The sequence below is a fragment of the Anguilla anguilla genome, chromosome 6 (genome assembly GCF_013347855.1).
Source record: "Anguilla anguilla isolate fAngAng1 chromosome 6, fAngAng1.pri, whole genome shotgun sequence".
Taxonomy (NCBI): Eukaryota; Metazoa; Chordata; class Actinopteri; order Anguilliformes; family Anguillidae; genus Anguilla; species Anguilla anguilla.
In genome coordinates, this window is record NC_049206.1 from 27,991,481 (window position 1) to 28,016,447 (window position 24,967).

Here is a 24,967-nt window from a genome sequence, read left to right on the forward strand (position 1 = left end):
AGTACTGTACCTTATCAGACCTGTGTGCAACCTGAATAACAACTGCGACTGTCTTATCAATGTTTCAAATGTTAGTTTAAGGGGAAAGAAATTGATTATATTAATTTACATAGCTGCTGTATTTACTAGTCTGAATCACTCAATGGTACTTTTATCTATTTTACTGATACTCAACTCTTGCTTGACTGATTCCTTTTATATAACAAGACTATCACACAGAAACTAGTGCCCTCTGTATCATGAGCTATGTATCTTAACATTTAGGTTTGAGCTGGAATCCATGCGCTTACTGGATGACCTAGACCCAGCCCAGATTTCATGGCCAAATAAGAGTCCCTCCCTTTCCCGACTGCGCAGTCTCTGGCTCCAGTTTGTACCACATAGCTGCACAAAACTGTACTTCCGCAGTTTCAAAATGCTTTTTGCAAGCCCATGGAAAGTCAATTGGTAATGTCATGGTCACTTTGTCCATATTTTTTATTTACATTCTATGGCTTTTGGTTCATGAAATCATGAATGAGTAAGTGTCAGAAATAGGCGTGATTAGGTAATGTTATTCTTTATTATTCTTTATTAAAACTGAACAAAGTAAGTTCATGAGAACTCATCCTGAACATTTCTCTGTGTATTTCTTCAGGATGAGAACTCATCCTGAACATTTCTCTGTGTATTTCTTCAGGATGAGAACTCATTCTGAACATTTCTCTATGTATTTCTTCCCTGAAATACACTTGAAAAAATGTGTAGCTAAATGAACTGTTGCCTTATGAATTAGTTCTTATGTTATTTAAAGAGGATCTGAGAATAAAAACAGTAGTGTTAGCCAATGTCTGACATGGCCCACATTATGTGATCAAAGTTATGTTTTTTTCATTAAGATTCAATGTAGCTAACTACTAACTACTAAAGTAGATTTAGTTAACTACTTTTTTCTTATTGGTAGATGTGCTGTTGCTTAACCACTTCCAGTGTCAAGTAATTGGTAGCTTAGTTTAGCAGATTTTCAAAGTAGCTTCCTCAACACTGGCTACAACAGCCCTGGCAGTACAGCACCACTTAATTGATTAATTATTTGCCTCTGGATTAAATTCCCTCAAGAAAATCATAAAATACGATCTGATTATTGTTAAATAATTCTGTTTCATTAATTAATTTCATCAATCAGCCTAATCCATCAGATTATGTTCCATGTGCAATGTGATTACATTTGTTAAGCGTGTTGTTGAAGGCCCTGTCTCTGACCCCATGGTCCACTGCTGGTTACGGCCTGGCCTCGTTACTGACCTAACACAAAAGGGATGACGGAGAACGAGGGTGATCAAAAGTGAAATTTGCTTTATTTTCGGTATTGTGGCAGGAATTGGTTTGCGGGAGGAATTCAGGGCAATTAGAGGACCACACCTACTGGTTAAGTATGCACACACCTGGATGATGTTACGAATCAGTCCAAGATTTAAAAGTGTACTTCTTTCCACAATAGGCATCTGAGACCAGGATCCCCCATGACGGTGAGAGAGAGCACATACAGACAGAAAAAAGGCTGAAAAGCGGTTGTATGATTTAATTTATTTTGTCTTCGTTATTTTAGTTTATTGTTTTTGCCCAGATCTCATAAGGGTGACGGGCGAAGATTTTTCCGTTTTTGTCTAATTACGATCTCTCTCGCTATTCCAAATAAAACACTGGAGTTATCCGGAATTTCCGCATCTTCATGTGTCCAGCTCTTCTGTACCTACCAGGGTGGTCACGGCATGTGACAAATATATACAGAAGTATTTCACAAATCAAGTAAAGCAGCATAGGCGTGCTGGTTCCTGCAAGATGTCCTGAGACAGAGACTAAACGAATGGAACCTGCCACCATTTAAAGGTCCTGCTCAGGTGCAGCCTGGGAGACTATTTACAGATCTGTGAATGCATTCTATAGATTTGTGACTTTTGCTAAAAAAATTTTTAAAAAAAATACCTCCATAAAAGGATTGTGGTCTGTACTGTATATACAGTGACAGGACCGGACACAGCCCCCACATAAACTCAGAGATAGTGCTGCAGTTCAAGCACCAAGGCAAGCATCTCCTTTTTGGCAGTTGAATAGTTCTGCTGTTTTTTGTTAAACTTCTTGGAAAAGAGTCCTATCCTAGTCTTGAAAGAAACTAGTCAAATTGAGTCACTAGTCAAAATGGGATGTTTCAAGATATCTCGGTTAGAGATGGTTTAAACATATTTTTATGATGGCTGCTGTAGTTTACGTATTTACATAGTCAGGAATGAGAATTTGTTTGATTTTATTTGATGTTATTGCCACATGTTATTATGAGTTGATGTTGTCATCTGACCTTTCCATACCTTGTCTTTTGGTGAATTGAGGCCACTGCCCATATCTCTGGCCATCTGGCTTTGACTTGCTGATGCTTGCTTGTATGAATTCTACCAAATCAAATTTGCATTCAAGCTGAGATGCTCAGTTAATTTCAATAAGCGCAATTTTTAGCACAATATTCCACTTTATCACAAGTGGAAAATGTCTCTATTAATCATGCGGGGAAGCAATCAGTTTAGTACATCCTTTTGTTGTCCATATTTGGACCTCTGAGTCGCCTGATGCTGACCGATGAGTCGGATAATGCACATTTAAATAGCAGAATTACATTCTTTTCAAAGAACCAGAATCATTTGCTGAAGGTTGTGATATCCTCACTATACAAATCTTGGATCTCTTTTATTGTTTGTCTACTTATTTCTAAGATGACCAGCTTTAAACTGCTTCTGTGAAAACTGTATTTCAATTTTCTTTTGTGCATGCTCACAAACGTTACCACAGACGTTTACAGTACTTACACAAACCCCACATTTTTGTTGTGTCCACTATTAGCTGTAGATTTGAGTGTCAGGTACATATTGTATGAGAGACAATTACTGAAGCCTGCAATGTCAGTAGCTCCAGAGATACACAAAATTAAAAGCTGAAAAAAGCCAGTCCTTCAAGCAGTTGCATTTGTTGTGTAGATGGAGGCAATTGCAGCTTTTCCTTTATACAGAAACATTCAAGGGCTTGTTTTCTGAAGTTTCGAGGATGGGGAGTTGCTATTTCTGCTAAAAAGTTTCATGCTACACCACTGAACTGGCAAATATGGAATATAATATTTGTGGTTGCCAATGACCTGCTTATAGCTACTGATGCAGGGATTGTCAGCATACTACTTCTTCTAGACCTCTGTGCTGTGTTTGACATGGTGCCAGCATTTGTCATGGTTTTGGGTGGATGTATCACCCAGCTCGATTCCTTTCCCCTCCTGCTACACTAATTCGAGTGTGCCACATCAATTTAGCTAAATGGGTTTTACGCGTGCAGATTTCGCTCTGCCTGCAAGTCCTCCTGCACTCATTGGTTAGAGGTCTGCAGGCGTGTTTAATGCTGTCGCAGTTGCACCTGTTGAACCTTACTTAAGGTCTGTGTTCACAGAGAAACAACGCTTTAGTATCGCCTATACACGAGAGCCGGTACTGGTACTTAATGAACTCCGTATATCCGGGTTGGTCTCAGGAGGTATTATTTGAGAGAGAGAATAGCAGGTGTTGTTTCGCCCTAGCTTATGTTAGCTGTCTCGAGGTCTCTTAGTTTCAGCTCCTGTGAGTGGAACTGCGCTTAGTTTACCTTCGGGTGCATTTGTTTTCTGTTTGTTTTCTATAGGCTTTTGTTTACTCCTTCTCCTCAGTTCGGCATTTTCCGGTTTAGCGGATTGCCTTATTTATTTTGGATAGTCTCCCGTGGAGTGAAGCCCTTTTCTTTTCTATTTTTTCTTCCATATCCCTGTGTCTTTCTTAGAGACTTGGTGGTTATTCTCTTTGTGGGAAATAGCTTTTTGAAACCTGTCCTGTCTCATCTGGTCTTCCTAATTCCCCACTCCGTCACTGCATTGGATTACTGAATTGTATGCAACATTTCATCTCTATCACTGGCACTGTCCTGGGTTGGTTTTGGTCAGAACTGACTGAACATAGAAGCAGAACTTTATTCATTTTGGCGCCTTCAAATTTCCCTTGACTTTTGTCATCTGGGGTGTACCCTAGGGCTCACTGCCCTTTTTTACATCTGTATTCTGAAAATATGCAAACATAGACTTGGTTTCCACTAGGGATGGGAAAAACTCAGAAAATTGCTAAATGGCGGGTGAAAAAAAAGTCCTTACATGCTTAAACAACAAGGTGATGAGTGCAAATCATGGAAAAGCACCATATGATAGTCAATACAGAAAGGTCAAATTAAAATGGTTTGAGAGTATACAACAGCATAGGTTCCTCCAGATCCTTCTCGACAAAACCATTTCTATATGGGCCTCGCTGTGTGCCCAGGGGCATCCTGAAACAGGAAAGGGCCTTCTCAATACTTGTATGCTGTGGCATTAAGATTTGCCTTCACTGGAACTAAGGGGCTTAACAGTGAAAAACAGCCCTAGACCAAGGGGTGTCCAGACACTTTTGGTCATGTAGTTTATATATTCTACGAAATTAATACCTGGAAAAATATAAAATTAATATGTTTTAGTTACGTAACCACAAAGAAACAGTCAAGAAACCTTTTCCTACTTTTCCTACCACCACTGGTCACATTTTTCTTTTCTAGTTGTGTTACCTCTTTTCAAAGTGAGAGCTCACATTGATGTTTTCTGGGGATTAGATGCAGTCGGGCTGACAGAGTGGCTGCTACACAGATCATTAATCAGTCACCATCGAGTGTTTATATCTTGCATGACTTTGCATCATTCCAGTGCTATTGGAGTATATTATCTCAGTGTCACAAAGTTTACATTTGACTTCATTTTCTGAAATCGGACCAACTTTTTCTCTTCCATTCTTTGCAAAGCATTTTGAGGAATGTCAATTTGACAGTTTGCGTGTGCAAACGCTTACGTTATACCACTTGAGAGCTGATCAAGGAATATATATCCCATGTCCTTAACCTCACTCAATTGTGAGAACTGATACCAGATAATGATGATGACTATTATTATTATTTTTTATTTATTTATTTATTTATTTTTTATTATGCAAAATAATTATACAAAATAAACAAGCTCACTCTCTGTCTCACTACTCACTTTGACTCTAAAAGTGTAAGTTATCTATACTTTGATTTAAAGTACCGCTCTGCTTGCCATTCACTCTCCTCAAGGCTGTGGGCACTCAGCATGAGTGATTTACAAATAAAAACTAGTGGCTGTGCTTTTCTGTGAATCACAGTGAATTTATGATCAATATTTCTGAAAAGCGCTAGCTCAGTGCTGCAGGGCTGCTCGAATGAAAAGCCTGACTCATTACCTAACAGGGAAGAACACACCAGTGCAGTGAGGCACTGATGCAGAATTATCATTGCTATACTGAAATCTTCTCTTAGGAATATAATGACGCACCCGTTTAGGTTGCTGTGCGACAGAGTGAATGTTTGGCTGGAGTCATTTTTTCACACTGAGAGAATATTCTGTAGAATTGTGGATGTGTCTTGTTTTCTAGAAACAAATGTTTCAATCAACAATGTTTTGCAGCTTTTCAAAGTGGCCTCTTGTAACACGCTTGATAGAATTGGTCAGTTCTGTTTCTGTTGTTAAATCACTTAAGCAGGTGACCATTTCTGTTTCTGAGGAAAATTTTTTCAGATATTACTGCAGCAGATTAATGTCCCATCTTAAAGTGGAAACGCAATTGTTTATGTCTGAATGCAATGGTTGGCTTTATATGGCCTGCCGTTTTCAGTGCAAAATGCTTAATCTTCAAGTGTCTGGAAGGTGTCCCATCTGGTGATCTCTCCTACTTTCTACAATGCTGTAGACTAAACAGGGGGGTAGGGAGGCGGTGGGTTCTCTTTCAGCTGTCAAGCTTGATACAACCCACATGGATGTTTGGCAGCCATTCTGAAACTATTTTGATGGGGCAGATGGTAAATACCTTAGAGAGGCATGGGCAAGGGAACAGTCATATGGATGTGTGACAAGCATTTCCCTGTAAAAACAGCACCATAACCCACACAGCAAAAATTAACCCCCTCTTTGCTTCCAGCAAGACATGAATGCTGTCTTATTGTTGCTTCTCTTCTTACACTGATAAAATCTAACATAAATTGTTACATTTTATGCAGTTACACCAGTTTTATCATGGAGGTATCTCGAAGTTCAGCCAGCATTCTTGACAAATTTTGATTTCAACTACATTTTGAGTATGTCTCTCTGTGTCACCCCCTAGTTTAATACTGTACATTTTAAAACACAAATGTTTAATCGTGTTATACTATCAAACATGTACAGAGAGTTCCATAATGTTTTGGACAAAGACTTTTTTTAATATGGCTTAGGTTTGCACAATTTTATATTTGTAATCATACAATTCACATGTGGTTAAAGTGTGGATTTTCTCAAAGGGTATTTTTTATACATTTTGGTTTTGTCATGTAGAAATTACAGTACTTTTTATAAATAGTCCCCCATTTTAGGGCACCATAATATTTGCGCCAAATGCTGTCACAAGCGTTTTTGATTGTTCAGGTTTATTCAATTGATTCCTTAGCGCTGGTATTAGAGAGCTTTCAGTACCTAGTCTTGATTCTAGGATTTTTAATTGCCTTTAAAATCTGTTATTGGTGTTTGTCGATATGAGGACCACAGTTCTGCCCTACAAAGGCAAAAGACCTTAACTCGCCAGAGTGTAGAACTGAGAAAAATGACTTTAAAGTTGTTTTGTTGTCCAGCCAAATGAACTGTGGGCAGAATATTGGAAATGTGGCAATTCTTTGTTTTTTTAATGAAGTTATTTATCTACATAAAAATCTTGAGCTCAAACTTGACCTTTGACCCTTGTTTGGAAGTTAATGTACTCTGCCTTCGCATTGGCTGCAAAATAATAAGGCATTAACTTCCATTTGATTGCTCATTTGGTTGCTGATCACTATATAAAATCAGTATATGATAATAATGATAACTAATCTACATAAAATCTAGTGATCATGGCACAATTAGGTTTAGATTAGATTAATTGTTTTTCTGACATGACAAATGTAGACACAGATGACATTGATCAAACAAAATAGTTTTGCATGTGGGAGGATAACGTTTTGCAGTCAATTTAACGCAACGCAACGAATAGTAAAGGATACAAGACTCGTGTTTTGGATTTAATTGGATGAATGGCAGAGTAGGATACTCAAGGATGACTCATGCTATGGATTTAACGTGTTGAACGCCAGCAAGTAATGCTCAAAACTCATGTTGTGGATTTAACTTCTCAAAGGACGTTGTTTGCAATGGATCAGGTTACAAAAAAAGTAGGCTATCTATTTAATTGTGAATTGTTACTGCTGAGCTCGTCTGTGTGTGTGTGATTAGGCTATTTAGGATGTGTGTCGTGTGTCTATGCGAGCCCTGATCGACCCACTCGCGCTGTTTCCCTGGCTGTCAGTGTCGGGCTGTCACAGGCTGGCACTGACTAGCCTGCATGACACAAAAAAATAATTAATTGCGTATGATTTACGATTACTTATAGCTGGTAAGCCATCTAGTTATTGTTTTGCTTTCTTTGCATTCTGATCGCATATGGGAGCAGTTTGGTTTTGTTTGTGAAGTAGTTAGCCTAAGCTAGCTAACGCTCGCTCGCGCTAGCTAGCTAGCTAACAAGTAATTTGAGTAGACTATCTATACCTTGATTTTGGTGGGTGCGTTTCAAAGCCATCTCTACCAACATTTTCCCTCGAGAGCAATGGGCCATTCTTAAAAGCTAAATGCAACGTTAGTAAAAGCAACCACTGCAACACTATATTTGCTTTACACTTCATTCAAGCTACTGTGTGTGTCTCAGAAATGCTTCGATGACACATAGGAATAACACCGTAACTCCAGCGCGATAAACAGTAACTTCACTTTGATGCGCAGCAAAACAAGGCAGAGTACCTTAAGGTAAGGCTTAACTAAATTTGAGCGTTCCGGAGTGCAGCGAAACAAAGACAAAGAACCGTAACTGATGTTACGGGATTCTGCCTTGGCTTCTCTAGGGCTTTGGAAGTTACGGCAAAGACAACCCAACTATTTTCTCCAAAAAACAACAAAATTGACTCAAGATATTTGTCCACACGATAAAGCAGATCTTTTCTCATTTTCGACCAAAATTGAAGTTACGGCCTTTTGCCTTTGCACGGCAGAGTTGTGCCAATGAATCACAAAGGGCCATTATTAGGCTGAGAAATTAGAAGAAAAAAACCTGTCAGAGACATAGGCCAAACCATAGACTTATAAAACCCCAAACATACTGCTAAAGCAACAAAGCCAAAAACTGGAAAATTCTTGACTGGCCAAGTCATTCACCCGATCTGAATCCAACTGAACATATGTTTCATATGCTAAAGATAAAACTTTAGGAAACTAGCCAACATAACAAGCACCACTGAAGATGGCTGCAGTACAGACCTAGCAGAGCATTACTGGAGAAGGTACTCTGCACCTGGTGATGTCCATGGGTCACAGACTTTGGGCAGTCATTGCATGCAAAGGATATGCAATAAAGTACTAAACATGACTACATTAATTTACATAACATTACTACATAATGTCCCCAAACATTATGATGCCCCGTATAAAAAGAGCTGTAATTTGTACTTAGGGAAACCAAAGTGCACAAGAATACCCTTATATAAAAGCTGAGAATGTGCAATTTAGCCACATGCGAACTGTTTGAATACAAATCTAAATCTGTGGAGTACAAAGCCAAATTAAAGTATACATAAGATCATCAAGGCATATTTCAAAACGTACACTTATTGGGCCTCATTCACAAAACATTCATACAATCATATTAGAATGTAAACTGTGTGTAAGAATGTTTCCACGAACCATCCGGCATTCATCTTTTTTTTCTTATCTATATTTGTTTGTGGCTGTTTCCTTATACTAATCACATGAACAGGATTGCACATAAAATTTACAAACAGTCTGCATTCATCATCTCATACACCTGGGATATGCCCAAAAAAAACAGTCTGCACATGTCATGAATCCCATACTGGTTTTTCATAGGAACATTTTTAAGAACAAAAGTAGGCATAATTTAGGAAAAGTTTTGTGAATGAGGCTCATTGTGGTCACCTAGTTTATCATTAAGCACATTTCTGAAGTTACTTTAATGCAGTTTCCTACATTATCACAATGGTTGGGCACTTGATGGTTGCACCACCTGGAACAATGTGGAAAAGCATTTGCCACAGTTGTGATTTCTTGAGGAATGATTACTGTGAGGGAAAGAGGAGCTTTAGGCCCCTGTGACGAGGGTCTGTGCCAGGGGAGCAACAAGCGAGAGTTCCTTGGAGACCCGTGGAGAGAAGGCAGCCCCATTCTGAGAGCATAGCCCCACAGCTCCGTAAGAGCAGAATGGCTGTCCTGCGCAGCAGAGAGAGCAGAGGGGAACCTGCTTAAATTCCTCAGTGTCCCAATCTCACGATGGAAAAGTATGCGCCTGAAGGCTTTCAGTCGAAACACGGTACAACTGCACCCATGTCGGAAACCTTTTGGAAAGATCTGTTGTCTGAGGATAATTAGCCTTTGTTTGGCATTTTTTAATGCTCCAAATGATGATGATGATAATAATAATAATAATAATAATAAATAAAAAAATAAACATTTGTCTCTCTGCAAAGTTTTTGGTTTTTTAGTTTTTGGAAAAATCTAGAGTCCAGTATTCAATCTTATCGGTAATGTCAACTAGTGCTGGCTCTGACCTAGAAAGCTACATGTCTGTGGTCGGGTAAGTAATTCTGATCATCAGAATACAGGATCCTGTTCTCAGGTTTTGCTTGGCATTACTTTGCAGAGTCTTCTTACTTTTCAGAGCTAGAGCTTGTGTAGCTTATGGTTCCTTTCTACAAGAATATGCCAAAAATAAACCTTTTTAAAGTATAGCATGCATAATATATAGCCTGTTTATATCTGAAAATATAGCTTTTCATATACTAAGCAGGGTGCATATTTTCAGACCTTAATTTAATAAAGCCCTTTTGTTGAAATGTTGGCTGTGTTTCTTTACTGTCGTAATTTTACTTAAATCTGATGGAAAAAGGCCAGCGTTTGCCGTAAATATAGGCTACACGATTATCTGAAATTGTAAAGGTTTTCCTGGAAAGAAACCTTAGTGGAGTGAAGTCCATCTTATTTTATTTTTCTTTCGTGACCTTTTAATGTTCGGCCTTAAACATTTACGAGTTTGTGTATTTTTTTATGATTCCATTTTTAGTTTTTTCTCTTTTGTCTCTTTAACTCAGATTGCATATGTCACCCATTATGGTTCTACAGATGTGAAGTAGATTAGTTTTCCCAGCCCCTTCCACCATAAAGAAAGAAATCATTGAGTCTCAGCCTTTTTCAAAACATTCCCTCACGGTGCTACCAGACAGGGGCACAGACTTCCTCTTGCTCCAGACATCCAAGTGTTTTTCCTTTGAAAAGAAGGAATGAACAGGAAATCTGGGGGTCTTTATTTAGCATAAGGAAAATGGAATTTTGTCCTTGTATGTGAACATTCTAGAGGATACATTTGGAAAAAGCTTGGTCAAACTAAAAACCGAGGGAATCCTGAAAATCTGACTTGATTTAAGGTTCCTTATCAGGGTAAGTACTGTTTTTTTAAACTGGGTTGTATTTTTAATAGTGGAAGTTTGCAATGAAGTTTGTCTTTACCATCACTTTTCTAAGTGAGGTAGACTTTCAGTGCTTGTACCCTTCTCCCCATTTAAAGAAACTCTTTAAGAAAAATGCAGAACTGGCTTTGAAAACCTTTCATGACATGTAATGAAGGTATGTTTATACAAAATAATGGGAATAATGAAATGATATTTCATGCCAACATTCGTGAGCACAGCAGTAAATGTGAGAATGCAACAGATTTCAAAATTCAATTAAATGTAATTCAATAGGTGAAGAGAAACAATAATATTTTGTCGCCGGGGTGTGTGTAAAACTATTTGATGTTAAATTTATGACTTTATACCCCACAGAGACCAATTCATCAATTCAGCCTGAGAAAATATAGGCTATTTTTTGCTTGTTTTATTTAAGCTCAGTAAAAGGTTTGCCCTCAACAGGATTAAGCAAGCTCTCAGATGTGTTTTTAAAAATAATTTAATATCAATATCTATTCAGAGAATTACCCAGTTCTTAGCATTTTTTGCATTGCATTTGCATTTTATACGTGGTAAACATGAATCTTTATGGCTAAGCCTATTCTGTAAACAGAAAATGTCATGTTACAGTATGAACAGCATAATGATACTGCATTAATTTGTGTAGGAAAAACATTAACAAAGGTGACTTACTCTTTGAATGAATTTGTATGATACATGACAGCTTGCTCTTATAATGTATCTTTAATCCATATATTCCAGGCTTTTTAAACATGTTTCATAATAAATCTTTTCAAATTCAGAATTCAAATTCAGCTCAGCAGCACGAGTGTCTTAGCTTGCTACAGTTTGAATTTAAACTGAAAGTCAATCAATTTGTGATTTCAGCAATGTGAGAGATTTCACTCCATATTAATTGCCTGATTGTTGAAGCCAGGGATGGCGGTTGAATGGGAATTTACCAGTCCTGCGCTCATCTTTATTGTGTACTGTTAGCTCGAGTTTGCTATCTTCAGTTTGGGAAAGACATCTGGGTGATTACAAAAGCTTTCTCATTGGAAGAGCACAGTTGTCAAAGGTCTCGTTGCCATGGCGGCTAGGACAATGTGACATCGCAGGCCTGTTTAGTATATCAGCTGCACGAAAAACCTATCAATTTGTGTCTGTAACTGTAGCTATGAAAAAATGTTTGTCTCATCTTTTCTCAGTTTAGCTAGAACTGGCAAATAACTGCTGGCAGCCAAGCAGTGGTTTACTTCTCTGTTTCATAACCACAACATAAGAATGGAGTAATTGCTCACAGTCACAAAGGCTGATGCCTTCTCTCTGACTGTGACTGCAATGCTTATGTTCTGGTGTGTGTTTGTGTGTGTGTGTGCACGTGTGTGTGTGTGTGTTTGTGTATTTGTGAAGCCAAGCCTTACTGAAGCCTTGGTTGTCACAATGTACTTCTAAAACCACACTGTTTATTAAGATCAGGGTATGCAGCTTTTTCCATAATAAAACATTCATCCACAGATGGAATTACTACTCCCAAGAAGTCCAAGAGCCTTTAAGTCCTCCATGATTTAACTGAGACTGAGCTGCACAGGAAAACAAATTACTGTAGATAAATAAATTATATTATTATGTGAATATCCTAACACAGAAAGTATCAACAGACGGGACAGGACAATACATTCATTCAAAATTTGGTGTTTTACCTTCTTACAACTGAATTCCTCAGTGTTTACCTTGAAAGGCCCATGCAAGAATGCATTTTGATGAGGCGTGCAGCCAACTGCTTACAAATGGACCAAGAAAACTGCTAATATAATACTCCTTTCACATTAACTGTATGAGTACCATTAAACCCCTTTTTTTTAAAGCATTTCCAAATAGCCGTGAGGGAAAAAAATTAATGTATTTAAACATTAGGCTTCAACTTAAACAAACACAGCGTCTGTCTTTGATTATCTTGAAGAAAATCATCATGTATAATTAATAATTATTTGACTTTAGAAGGTCCCAAAAAGTTTCAGATGCCTACAGAAGCTGAAATGGGCTTTGTTGAACACAAATTATGAAATTTATATGTTTAGAATAATGCAGTCTGCAAAAAAGATCATAAACATGTTGATTTCACAGTTTTTATTCAATACATCCCATTCCAGCCACAGTAGCTATTTTCTACTTGTTGCAAAATAACTAGCAATCTGCTAATGGGTATTTTGCATCATGTAAGACTTGAGAAATTCAGTCACATCTACTTATACTGCTTGACAATGGTTTCAGTTATTCATTTGATTATTGATCTAGCGAATTACCTCAACAGCAATACGAGTCATTTCATTGGCACCAAAGCATTACAATAAACAGGCTAACAGTGTTCTCTCAGCATGAGTTAAAACCGAATGGATCTGCTTGGCTTGAGATTAAATCAGGTCTCTCAGCTGCAATGACACTCTGTCATGTGTCTCAAAGCAATCTGAAGCGGTTTTGGGGTTTGTGTAAATTGGATCTCTCCCAGGCATAAATTCTTAAGCGGTCACCATTTGCTCTAATCATAAAAAAATGATAGGTAAGTGAAGCTTTTTATATAGTCTCGTGTAGGGCCACAGCTCCACCACAAAAATATGGGTTTCTCATTCACAGTCAGACGATACCACCGACTGCTGAGTCTTCAGATCGTGCCTCTCTTAAACCAGAACTTGGTCTATTTCTGCATTTCCTTCTCCAATCCCAAAGGTTTGGCTTCCTATAGTGTCTAACATACGATAGAATAATGCTTGAGTCACAGAGAAACATATTATTAATGTGGCATGCTGTTTGAGGGAAATCCAAAAAGCTCATGCGGTGACCACAAAACCACAGAAATGCTCAAACAGTGGAAAAATGGAGCTCATGTGTTTGCCCGGTCTGCTGCCAGGTATCATGTTCCAAGATGTGTTCAGACGTGCCACACTGTTTGACATATTGTGAGAAACATAATGCTTTGGGGAAAACCGTAAAATACGTTAATGAAAAAATTGTTCTGTGGGACTATAGAGATTCAAAGGGGTGTAGTGATATTTATCTATGCTTTTTTTTAGATGTCTGTGTTTTTACGATGAATTTGCTGTGTAATTTACCTGAATGCTACCAAGCGGAGAAAGTACAGGAAAGTCAGGGCACGACGCTAGCATTTTTTTCTCCAAGGAGCGCATTTGCTCCAAAGTTGAGAAATAATAAATACATTTTACAATTAGCACACATTAATTTTCAGGAGCAAATGCTTAGAAACCATTAAACAGTCTGCAACTACCAATTTTTGGTAGTTGCTTTATCAGCCCCTTACTGGATACAATGCATGATTGTGTGGCTTGACAAATATTTTTTTTGCAAATATGCAGTTTCGGGTACATTAGTTAACATACAGTAGCGGTCTGTGAACTATGAAGGTAGCTAGCAAGGCTACCTACCTACCAAGCTATTCAACAATGTTTTCTTGTTATTATTATTTTCATCGAATGCATACATTCTAATTTAAATTTAATATGATAGCTTTCCAACATTGTGGCTACGTTTGTTGACGGCCAACCTTTGGTTTGTTTTGCAGTATTACTGTGATATCTTTACTAAAAAATGTATATTTTAAAAGAACGCTGTTTGCACTAGGCATGGACAGGATGGCAGCGGCACATCTCCCAAGAGCATACAGTCATCCCAACAGGTCCAGCATTTATGGAAAGGCATTGTGCCAATTGCTGGCTATCAGCACTATATTTACATCACATTAACATTTGGTCACATTACTGACCGAACGCATGACATTGCTGGTTAAAAAAAACACAACTTACTTTGTAATAACATTTGCTATCCAACAAGATAGCTATTTGATCAGTGCAGACCTGTTGTGTTGTCAGATGTGGTTTGCAACGTGGCTTTTGTGAAACATGTAAATGAGTGTGTCTCAAACCACACACCCCCAGAAGTCAAGAAGTTCATCTGCCCAAACCCCCCCTGACCCCCCACCCCCTTGACAATTTATGATATATTGTTTCTTGCACACTTCTGAAATGATTCAGTCACCTTGTTGCTCAGATATGAAATTTGGGTATCCAAAAAGTCATTTACACAAAAGACAAAAATTGATTTCATTTATGCATATAATTTTAGCCATTTAAGTACTGTTCACAGCTCCCATGCAGCTTCCATTATGCAAAAAACAATACAATTTAATTCATTCATCCATACAAGTGGTGTGAATGGGTACAACAGCACAGCTATCAATGTTCAATGTTGTTATGAATGACATAATGAATGAAACCATATAATTAAAAATGTATTACGCATAAAAATGAATCGAATAAGTACATTAATCGCTGAGTTTTTAACGATTGTACTGCCTTTTGGCCAGGTCTCCCTTGCAAAACATATTATTCATTCTCAATGGGACCTGGTAAAATAAAAAAAAATGTATACTTTATCTTTAACATGTAGCATTATGGAAAGAGTATGGGACACACATAATGTCTGCATTATAAGTTACAATATTGTTATACATTTTGTATGCATTTTTCATATAGTTTTGAAAGCCAATTGCATCATTCAAAGGCACCAAATCTCATGTGTTTTTCATGTTTTACAAAAAAAATTATATTCTATAAATAGATTTATATTTTTATAAGAAAGCAAAGGTAGTGATCCTACAGGTTTTGAACATGCACAGCAACAAGTGATTGCTAAGCACTAAGTTACACAGTTAAGCAAGGGATTCTTGCTTCAAAATATACTCTGTAATTGTAATGTTTCTTACATCAATTATATTTTTAGCTTTTATTTTGAAGTTATTGCATTCATTTTTCACAGTACCCAGAATGCCAGGATTTTACAAAAAAAACCTTTTTTTCCTGGAATGAAGTTAAAAGAATCTTTTTTCTTTGGCTGCCGAGTTTTTTTCAGCCATCCATATATTATTTCTTGACCATCTCAATCAGTTGGACCACCAGCTTTGTGCTGTCATGGCAGGAGTTGAGCTTAGACATCACTTATGCTAACCCTTCCCGCAGCCTCCTCCTCCTCTCTTACGCCTGGCATTAACCTCCCCTCTGCTCCTATCAGGGGGTAGGTCTTGAATGAAAGGTGGTAATCCGTCTTAGGCCAGGAATACTGCTGTACTATCCAATGGTCTGTTTGGGGACAGAAACTTATTACTCCTCTAGGTGACAGGAAAAGCCTCCATCAATCAGAGGCATGTTGCATTAGTCCTCTTCACAGTCTACCTGGCAGAGGTCAGAGAAAATATGAGCGCCCTGCCACATTAGGGGGCAGCTGGGAAGGTCAGGGGTGATAGAGGGGTCACTGGTTGTAATGATTGCTCTAGTAGTCACTGCCAAGGGCCTGGCGGTTTCTGCAGAAGATGAGGCTCATTGAAGGGGTGAATTGAGATCATGCCTATGCTCAAAATTCCGATTTATTAGGAAGGCTAAATATAGCCGGCTCTTAAGACTTTAGTCTTCGTGCTCATGGAGTTTTATTGTACAAAGTGCTCGTTTACCTCACACAACCTGTCATAAAGATAACTTACTGCCACTGTGGCTACTTTTCTTACCTGCCAACGTTTTTTGCATAGAGAGGGCCCTCAGGTTTGGTTTTACAGTATTACTGTGAGTTCCAAAGTGGGTGCGATATGGCATTGGAGTAAATAAATAATTTAAAAGCCTTGTTTAGTTGTTTAATTTTTTCAGCTGTAATAACACACATAAAGGGGATGTAGGTGTTATCACATTTCTAGAATAACCCAGTTCACATTTCATGTCCTCTGCATACTTCCAGCTGTTTTCCATGTTGGCGTCATTGTCCTGGAAAAATAACAATTGTTTATTGACAGTGCAGCTGTCTCAGGCGTATGTGAGAGTTAGCAATTGATTTAATTATGTAGGAAGGCTAAGTCAGGTAACTCCATTTGTGTATTATGGTAATTTAGTTGTGACTCAGATATTTTACATTTGTTTTTTGTCTTGCTGCAGTAACTTCACTAGGGCACAAAATGCAGTGCCACAACATGATTTGTAGGCCAAGCTGAAACAAGTAATTACCTCAGTATAATCCAGAACAGGTCTCAGTCGAGATGAGAATGACATGAAGAGTAGAGTACCTGTAACACAAAACAGTAAGCAAATGAAAGGGTAAATAGTCCTAATCAATTGCATTAGAGAGAACAGAAAGATGTAAGCTTGATGCAGAATTGATGTAATCATTCAAATAAGGATGGGGAAATTACATTATGAGAAAACAGACAAAGCCAATAATGGGAACCAGACCAGAGCAGACAAAGTTGCAAACAGGAATCAGGCTGGAACAAAGCAAAATATAGCAACAGGGAGTAATTCCAGGGGCCCAAGCACCACAGGCAACAATGTATAAAATCACACGTAAAGTTGGTGCATGGCATTATAGATTCTATGTTATGGTAATATATGTTCAAATTGAGATGATGGGCCACTGCAGACCTGTCCTATTTTCATAAGGCTTCTCATGATCAAGCTGGCCTGCGTAAGTAATTATAGTCAAAATAAAATTGATTGTTTCTTAAACTTCTTCTGTTTATATACAAATCCTGTTTTTTATTTATCAATCAATGAAATTATTCATGCATGGTTTTCTATATGTCAACTTTTATTTCCACATGTATTTACTATATCTATGCATTCATTATTTTGTGGCAGACATTGTCCTCCATACAGCGGAAAGAGTGTACAATCACATTAACTTTGAGACTGATGAGATGCAGCAGTGATTTTTAATTCATGATTTTTGATAATATATGGTATATGTATTCACACTCACATTCACATTCTAAACCGTGAGATTGAACACCATAATTGGCACTATAATTGTCTTGAGTTTTCAATATTTAAACTATTGTAACTCAGGCTGACCAACAAATCTGTTTCTTAACATAATTTGATGAACTTTTGCCATTCATATTTTATGAAACACATTTAAAACTTTTTTTATTGAAATTAAATTTGGTAGGTTGCATTTGTGAAACTGAGCAGGAATTTGCTGCCTTAAAATCTTGAGTTAGGTGAACAACAGGTATTCAGTTCTTCAAAAAAAATGTTTTAATTGTTGTGCACCTTAGCACCACCAGGTGTCCAATCTGCACCATATTTTTCATGACCCTAGGTTTCAGCCATCCAAACAAGTCTATCAAGTAGTATAAGCCTTGGACAAGCCAGGTCAGCAAGGGTTCCAGAGGAAAAGGGTTGTAGAGGAAAAACTGCAAAAGATCATTCTCAGTCTGCATTTCACTCTCCACAGGTCACAGAATGCTACTTCACTGGGCACTGGGGGTGATGGTGGCCTTTTCAATGGTGACACTTGGCGTCTCTCAGAGTGGGGATGGGGAGTGGGGTTCAGGAGACACCCTAGACCTTTTCTCCACCCACAACTTCACTCAAGAGCCCCGGGATCAGCCCTTGGACAGTGAGGCCCCACCTGACACAAGCAGCGACAGCGATGGTCACAGCAATAGCTGCTCTGCCTACTTCCACACATGCTCTACCACCCCCCGCTGGCTCCGCGCCCAGAAGGAGGAGCTTAGCTACCTGAGGGCCATCCAGCATGGGAACCAGGCAGTAATCGAGAACCTGATCCAGTATGTCAGTGCCGAGATGGGTGAGCAGCGCTACCAGGAGGTTATCCTGGAGAACGTTGCTGGGATCAAGGAGGACCACCTCAGCTGTCAGGGCATTGTGGAAAAGATCACAGATAATCTGGAGACCCAGCTGGAGGGGGAAGCTCTGGAATCTTTGGCTGAGGCACAGAAGTAAGTTAACCTGTTCTTGCTGAATAGCCACACATGGGCAATATTTCAAATACATGCACATTTTAACCTCAGTGATAATAACTTCAGAGTTATAATCTTATCAGTCAGCTTTACAGATTGCACATACCCAGAAATAACACAAACAAGTACACATTTTGAAGATCTTTATTATAAAAGCCATACACTATCTTTGTTATTATTAGAGTCACCATTTTTTTGATGCAGCTTTTTCAGTGTGGTTATAAGAACCACAGAGTTGGCAGCAGCAAATTTTCATAGTGTTGGGCTATATATTTTTTATCTATGGGTAGTAGATATAAAATATACTGCAGATATGAAAAACTGCAGGTATATCACCTGCATAAAAATGGTAAATAGAATACTATTCATAGTAATTCACTGGTTTCCAGGTCTACGAATCTGGAATAGAAATTAGGGTACTAAAAAAGGTTCTATACAGAAGAATATGAACTATCCCATTTTATTTTGTGTCGTTCAAGTGCTGGCCGTGGCACACCCAGTTCTTCATTGGTACACCGAAAAATTGGAGGTTCCCCCAAGTTCACAATCTCCCCCTGGTTCACCCACAAATTTGGATGTCCAATTATCTGCAACCGCAGCCACGTTCATGCACAAACCCACAGTGGGAGAGTGTAGACATCCATGGTTCTCCTCCAAGACACTAATATCACCAGCTGCTTTTTTTCACATCATAGACTTGTATAAAGTGGAGTCAGACGAAGACCTTTCATGTGTGACTAACATGCAGTCCACTGGTGCACGATCGACCAGCAAGGTTCAATGAAACCTAGCAATATAGCAATGAAACGCGGACCCCTAACTGACTGGATCATCCCATAACCTGAATGACGCAATCAGCAATTGTGCATTGCCCTCTCGGGTTACCAGCCAAAGTCGGCACTAGCCCAGTCTGGATTCAATCCAGACCATGGGGCACATCCATGTACCGCAGCGTGGTGCATTAACCGAATGAGTTAGAGTCCTCAGATGGGAGTTTTATTTGTAGGTGCGAACCTTGCTCTAGAAATGAGTTCTTTAGATGCTCGTAACTGTCTGCTAGGACAATGCTTAAAAACTCCCATGTGCCCATGGTACGTACTTCTGCTGAAGCTATTTTGCAGAGGGGTTCCATGACCATTGAAAACATGGTTATTGAGAAATTTTAGCAATTTTTGAGTTATACAGTTTTTCTAGCAGAATGTTTGCACTCAAAAATGCATTGATTAAATCACGGATGACATCTATCCATGGCTGAATGGTTTCCTGTGCCCTCCTCGTGATTCTCCCTTTTTATTGCTCTCTGTTCAAGTCCACATTGATGTGTTTATTGGAAAATGTCAATTTAAATGTCAATGTTTTGTGTGCATGTATGGATACATTTCAAACAGTGCAGAATATACTGCACTGTGTGCAGTGTACCAGACGAATACTGGTGCACTTGGATGACCTTCATTCCATGTTTACATTCCTCACCTCTCCATGTGTTAGAAAAACAAATTCGGCATCAAGCTTTTAACAATGTATTTGTATGTTTTAAACATATAGCTTGCATTGTCAAGCACAAATGCTTGGACAAGAAAATGGATTTTCCTCAAACAAGAACAAATATGTAAAACAACTGTCTCTCCTATCTGTTGATTCAGTTCCTTTCAGTAATTTTCATTTTGATGTTATTCAAAGCAGCTGTCTTTGGAAGCTGTCTATCTGATGGAACTGCCCTGCTGTTGATTTCATGCTTGTTTAATTTGCTTATATACTTTTACAGTGGAATATTTGCACTCTGTCAAATCTTGAATAACATCTGGCCACTGCTCAATGCTTTCTTTTCTCCTGAGGACAGATTATTGATCTCAGATCTTTATTGATGTTTGTTTGTTTTTTAATGTTGGTCTAATGTTATCTTCTTTGAATAGTTTATTGTTCAACTGATTTCAGAGTACTGATCAAACCCTATTCCTGAAGGGTTCCTATTTTTGAGTTTCTATTGTACTAGAAATATATTTTCTAATCATGCATGCATTCCATATTCAATACTGGTCGCCCCTTTCTTTTCTGATTTTTTGTATAGTTTATACTTCTGCACCACTGTGCAAAGCCACCCATGCATTCACTAATTTGTAATTTAGCAAAAACATTTTTTGGTAGTTTTTTTTTTTTTTTTTTGTATTGTTACTCTCCCTGTGAATAATGCTGGTTAGAGCAGTGAACGAGATGTATATTTTAAATGCAAGTTAAGACTGACTAATGGCTGCAAATCTGTTGCAGTGTGCACCAAGTGTGATGTAAATCTCACTCCGGTCGTAAAGGAGCTGTAACTAGGGGAAAGCAAGATGTAGACTATAAATTAGATGCATAGGGAAACCTAAAGTTAACACTGGAGACTGTTCTCCATGTTCCTACCTAATAATAATAATAATAATAATAATAATATATAAAACTTATTTAAAGGAAAATGCTTATAATTACAATATCACAATATTATTCCATTTATTATAAAGTTCATGTACTTTCTCTTTTGCTCATATGTGCAGTGTGCCTTCTCTATAGATTTTACAGTTTACAATATCTATAGTTTTTTGTATGGGTACCATACAGACAAAGTAGTGCTTGTCTGTGATCATAAATTTCTTTCCCTGGCATTTTAAAAAGGATTAGATTTTGAGTAAGTGATTGTAAATATCCGGACAGTGATACATTTTTTTTGTATTGGCTCTGTACTACAGCAATTTTATTTAAAATAAAGCAATGAATATCACGTTAATGTGCAGACTGTCAGCTTTAATTTAGTTTTAATGTTACTTACATCCATAATTGATAATCCCAATACTTTTGTATTCAACTGTATATACAACAAAGCACTTTGTCTCTTTGTGAAGGATGCTATGGCAGATACAGTATTATCTGATATGAAAAAAACACACAATTTTGTCACAATGACATAAGCAACTGTCTGAGTGAAAACTGCACTCCATCTTGGCCCTGAGGTGATTCTTTCAGTTAGAGGATATAGCAAATCAACTATTAGATCCTGGTTTATAAATATTTCCCTTGAAATGTGTTTCATAAATTTGGTGAATTTGCCAAAGAAAAAACCATGGGAGCAAATTATTGAATAGTTGTAGATTTACATGGATTTAGAAAGTTTTGTATCCAAACTTTTCTGACCTTCCATCGAAGTAACAGACTCCTAGACTGAGCGACTGTACCTCAGCTGCACTGCCCTGGCCCTGAGGAAACATGATTACTTAATCGACTCTATTAAACAGTTTAATCAATGACAAATGTCTTCTGTTCAAGCAAAGTAGGTGGTAGCCACTGCAGAGAAACTGAATTAGAGAGAGAGATGAGCTTTCAGTGCAAGATTGGTCAATCTGCTTTTACCATTACCACACAGTAAAATAATAGTGTTAAATCAACTCTTACAGAGTATGTGTGGTCCCTGTCAGACTTGTGTATATATTCTGTTAGAGTTGAATTAACACTAGACATTTTATTGCGCATTATATATTTTATTGTTTATGGTTCTTGGAACTCTGTGTGATTTTTGAAGGTGTTGAGTGCCTTCGCTGCTCCTTCTGACATTTGCTGCTTGTTTTTTCTCTCAGAATTAAAGAAGAGTCTTCGGCCTTCGAAGACATGCTCCGCACAGCAGAAGAAATAGCCAACAAGCTGGAGACTTCATCGAAAGCACTCTACGTCTCTTTCACACAGCAGCTGCAAAACACACAGATTGTTCACCATTAAACAGTTGCTCTTTTTAAAAAAAATACAAAATGCTCTTATTGTGGTCTGATAATGCACACTTCAATATTGTACAGGACAATACAGTTGCTCTTTCATCATGATATGCTATTTTAGCTAAATTCAGGGAGGTATATGTGCTGTACAGTATCCTCAAGTAGATTTGTGGCATATCAAAGTATTACATTGAAGTGATGTATATTTGCAGCACATTGAACCATTCAGTTCAGCTGCTTATTCTTGCCCTAAATTATCATTGGGCTTGCAGGCAATTTTGAAATAATTACGATGGGAGTTTTTCCTTCCAACATTTTCATTCATCTGTTGTCAAGTCATCAAGTGATTAATACGCTGCATGATCAGAGAATGCAGGACATTCAAGTCATATTTTTCACTGCAGAGATTACCCACAAAACATTTCTAATACTCTGCAAATAATTGGCGCCCTGAAGTAATTGTGGTGCCCTGCATATTCATACAGGCTATATTTTTTCCCTAACATGAAAACAGTCCGCAATTAATGAGTCAGTTCCTGTATGATTTGTTTTTTATGTTATCACTAATAGGGTCTAGCCTTCTTACAGAAGGACAGGACAATGTGATCTGATTTCTTTATTTCAGGAGAAGGCAGAAACATGTATGACTGGGTAGGCCACCTTCAAAGTGGGGAATACCATGGCAGGTGTGGCAACGTATGCCATCCCGCCAAGTTATGGCTAAATGGGGCGGCATCATCCATACCTATAAAGCACCAGGAGCTTGCCACTTTTCAGGGTTCCCAACAGATATAACCACAATGACCACCGACGCTCAGCCCTTAAGAGCATTCACTTCTATACCTTCTGACCTCATGTAAACAGACACAATTCACCAACAATTTCATACGTTCACAAAATAAAGCCCAAAACTTGTGTTATTTTGCATTTTTTCCTTCTGCTTTTTCCAGCCAGTTACATGATCAGAAATGTCCTAGTTCCACAATTAATAATTATCCCCATTGGATATTTAGTTGCATCTGCCAATAACAACATCTGATCAAAATAACAAGATCAAAGTATCTAATTGTGAGACATTCCAACACACAGGCAAAAGGATGTTATAAAAGCTTTATGGTCACCATCGTAATTAATTAATTAATTAATTACATTTATATAGCACTTTTCCAGATGCTCAAAGTGCTTTACAGTGAAGGGGAACTCACCTCACCCACCACCAATGTGTAGCACCCACCTGGGTGATGCACGGCAGCCATTTTGCGCCAAAACGCTCACCACACATTAGCGAAGGTGGAGAGGGAGAGAACATTTATTTAGCCAATTAAATCTGGGGATGATTTTTTTAGTGGCATGTTTTTGCGAAAGCCAGATCTGGGATTTGACCAGGACACCGGGGAACCCCTTACTCTTAGCGATAAGTGTCATGGGATCTTTAATGACCACAGAGAGTCATTAAAGAGTCTTGCTTGCTAACTAATTGTCCAAAAAAATTTAAATGATGCTTTAAATGACAGCTATATAATCTTTGTGTGAAACTCATTTATTACCAAAAATTCTGAAATTAAAATAAAGAATTAAATAAATGACTCAATACATGAATGAATATATAAATACATAAATAAATAAATGCAAGAAAAGGGTGAAAATAAATTAATGTACACAAAAATAAATAAATAAACAAATAAAAAATAAATAAAATCTGACATAAATGGGTATTTCTAAAATCATTTATTTCTGTATTTATTTCTTGATTCATTTATTTCTGTATATATCAATTTCTTGATTCTACATTTTTACTCTGAATTTGACATAAAGGGATACAGATCATCAAAAAAAGATATTTTTGAGCAAAATCAGATGAGATTGAATATCTTATCTAGTAGCTATGAAAGCAGCGGATGAGACTGCGTAACTAGTGACAGGTGGCAAGCTGGTGAGCCTTAAAATGACACAAAACTCCTGTGCAATCCTAGTCATCTTACATGTAAAAGCTTAAAAACTATATTTTACACCGAAATTGACATCGAGACATGCATATCATAAAAAGCCAAGACATGAAAGAAGTCGGTAAGCCCACGTGTGACTGATGACAAACTGGTCACAGACCTGGGGTATGTCTGCACCTTTGACTGGATAGCAATCCCAGCAAGCTAGCATGCTATATAAAAACTATGCAGTATCTTACCCACTAAAAGACCGTTTACAATTCACCTGCATTCATTTGGACTCCTTGACATACACACAAAATGTAGCACCCAAAAATACTTGCATAAAACAAAATTCACTTGCATATAGCCAAAACAGACTTTAATTTGGCAATATGTCCTAAAATATTTATCGAAATCTCTCGCCATTCATTGGTGACAAAGAGGGTTATTCTGAGTGTTTAACCCAAAACATGATGCTCAAGCTCTGATGCAACCACCTAAAAAAATCTGTACTACATTTTGTCCCGCTCTCCCCTACTAACGTAAATGTTGAAGCCAAGGAACGTACATTCGATGTACACACTTGAGTATAACTGAGAATAAGGTGACACCATGACATACTTTGATTGACTGCCCTCTCATTATTATACAGACGAAGAAATAATGAAATAAATAAATATAGAAATAAAAATATACAGAAATGAAAAAATCAAGAAACAAATAAGTAAATAAATTATTTAATCTATTAATTTATTTCTGTGTACATTGATTTATATATGTATTGTATTTATGTTTAAGCTAGCCCTGCAATGGATTGGCGGCCTGTCCAGGGTGTATTC

The 24,967-nt window shown here is 37.8% G+C and overlaps 1 protein-coding gene across 1 annotated transcript; it reads left to right on the forward strand.

The window, feature by feature from the left end:
• Window positions 1-1,496: 1,496 nt before the first annotated feature.
• On the forward strand, window positions 1,497-23,120 carry si:ch211-142k18.1. Its single transcript, XM_035423436.1, has 3 exons — window positions 1,497-1,508; window positions 17,935-18,442; window positions 22,069-23,120. Exons 2-3 carry the CDS (start codon window positions 17,943-17,945, stop codon window positions 22,205-22,207), a joined length of 639 nt encoding a protein of 212 aa, XP_035279327.1. The 5' UTR covers window positions 1,497-1,508; window positions 17,935-17,942; the 3' UTR covers window positions 22,208-23,120.
• The last annotated feature ends 1,847 nt before the right edge of the window (window positions 23,121-24,967 follow it).

What these genes read in the sequence shown, in the direction of transcription:
- si:ch211-142k18.1 (XM_035423436.1), top strand. Translation starts at nt 17,943, where the DNA reads ATGCTACTTCACTGGGCACTGGGGGTGATGGTGGCCTTTTCAATGGTG. An exon ending in TCTTTGGCTGAGGCACAGAA is followed by an intron (nt 18,443 to 22,068) that starts GTAAGTTAACCT and finishes TTTTTCTCTCAG; the next exon opens with AATTAAAGAAGAGTCTTCGG.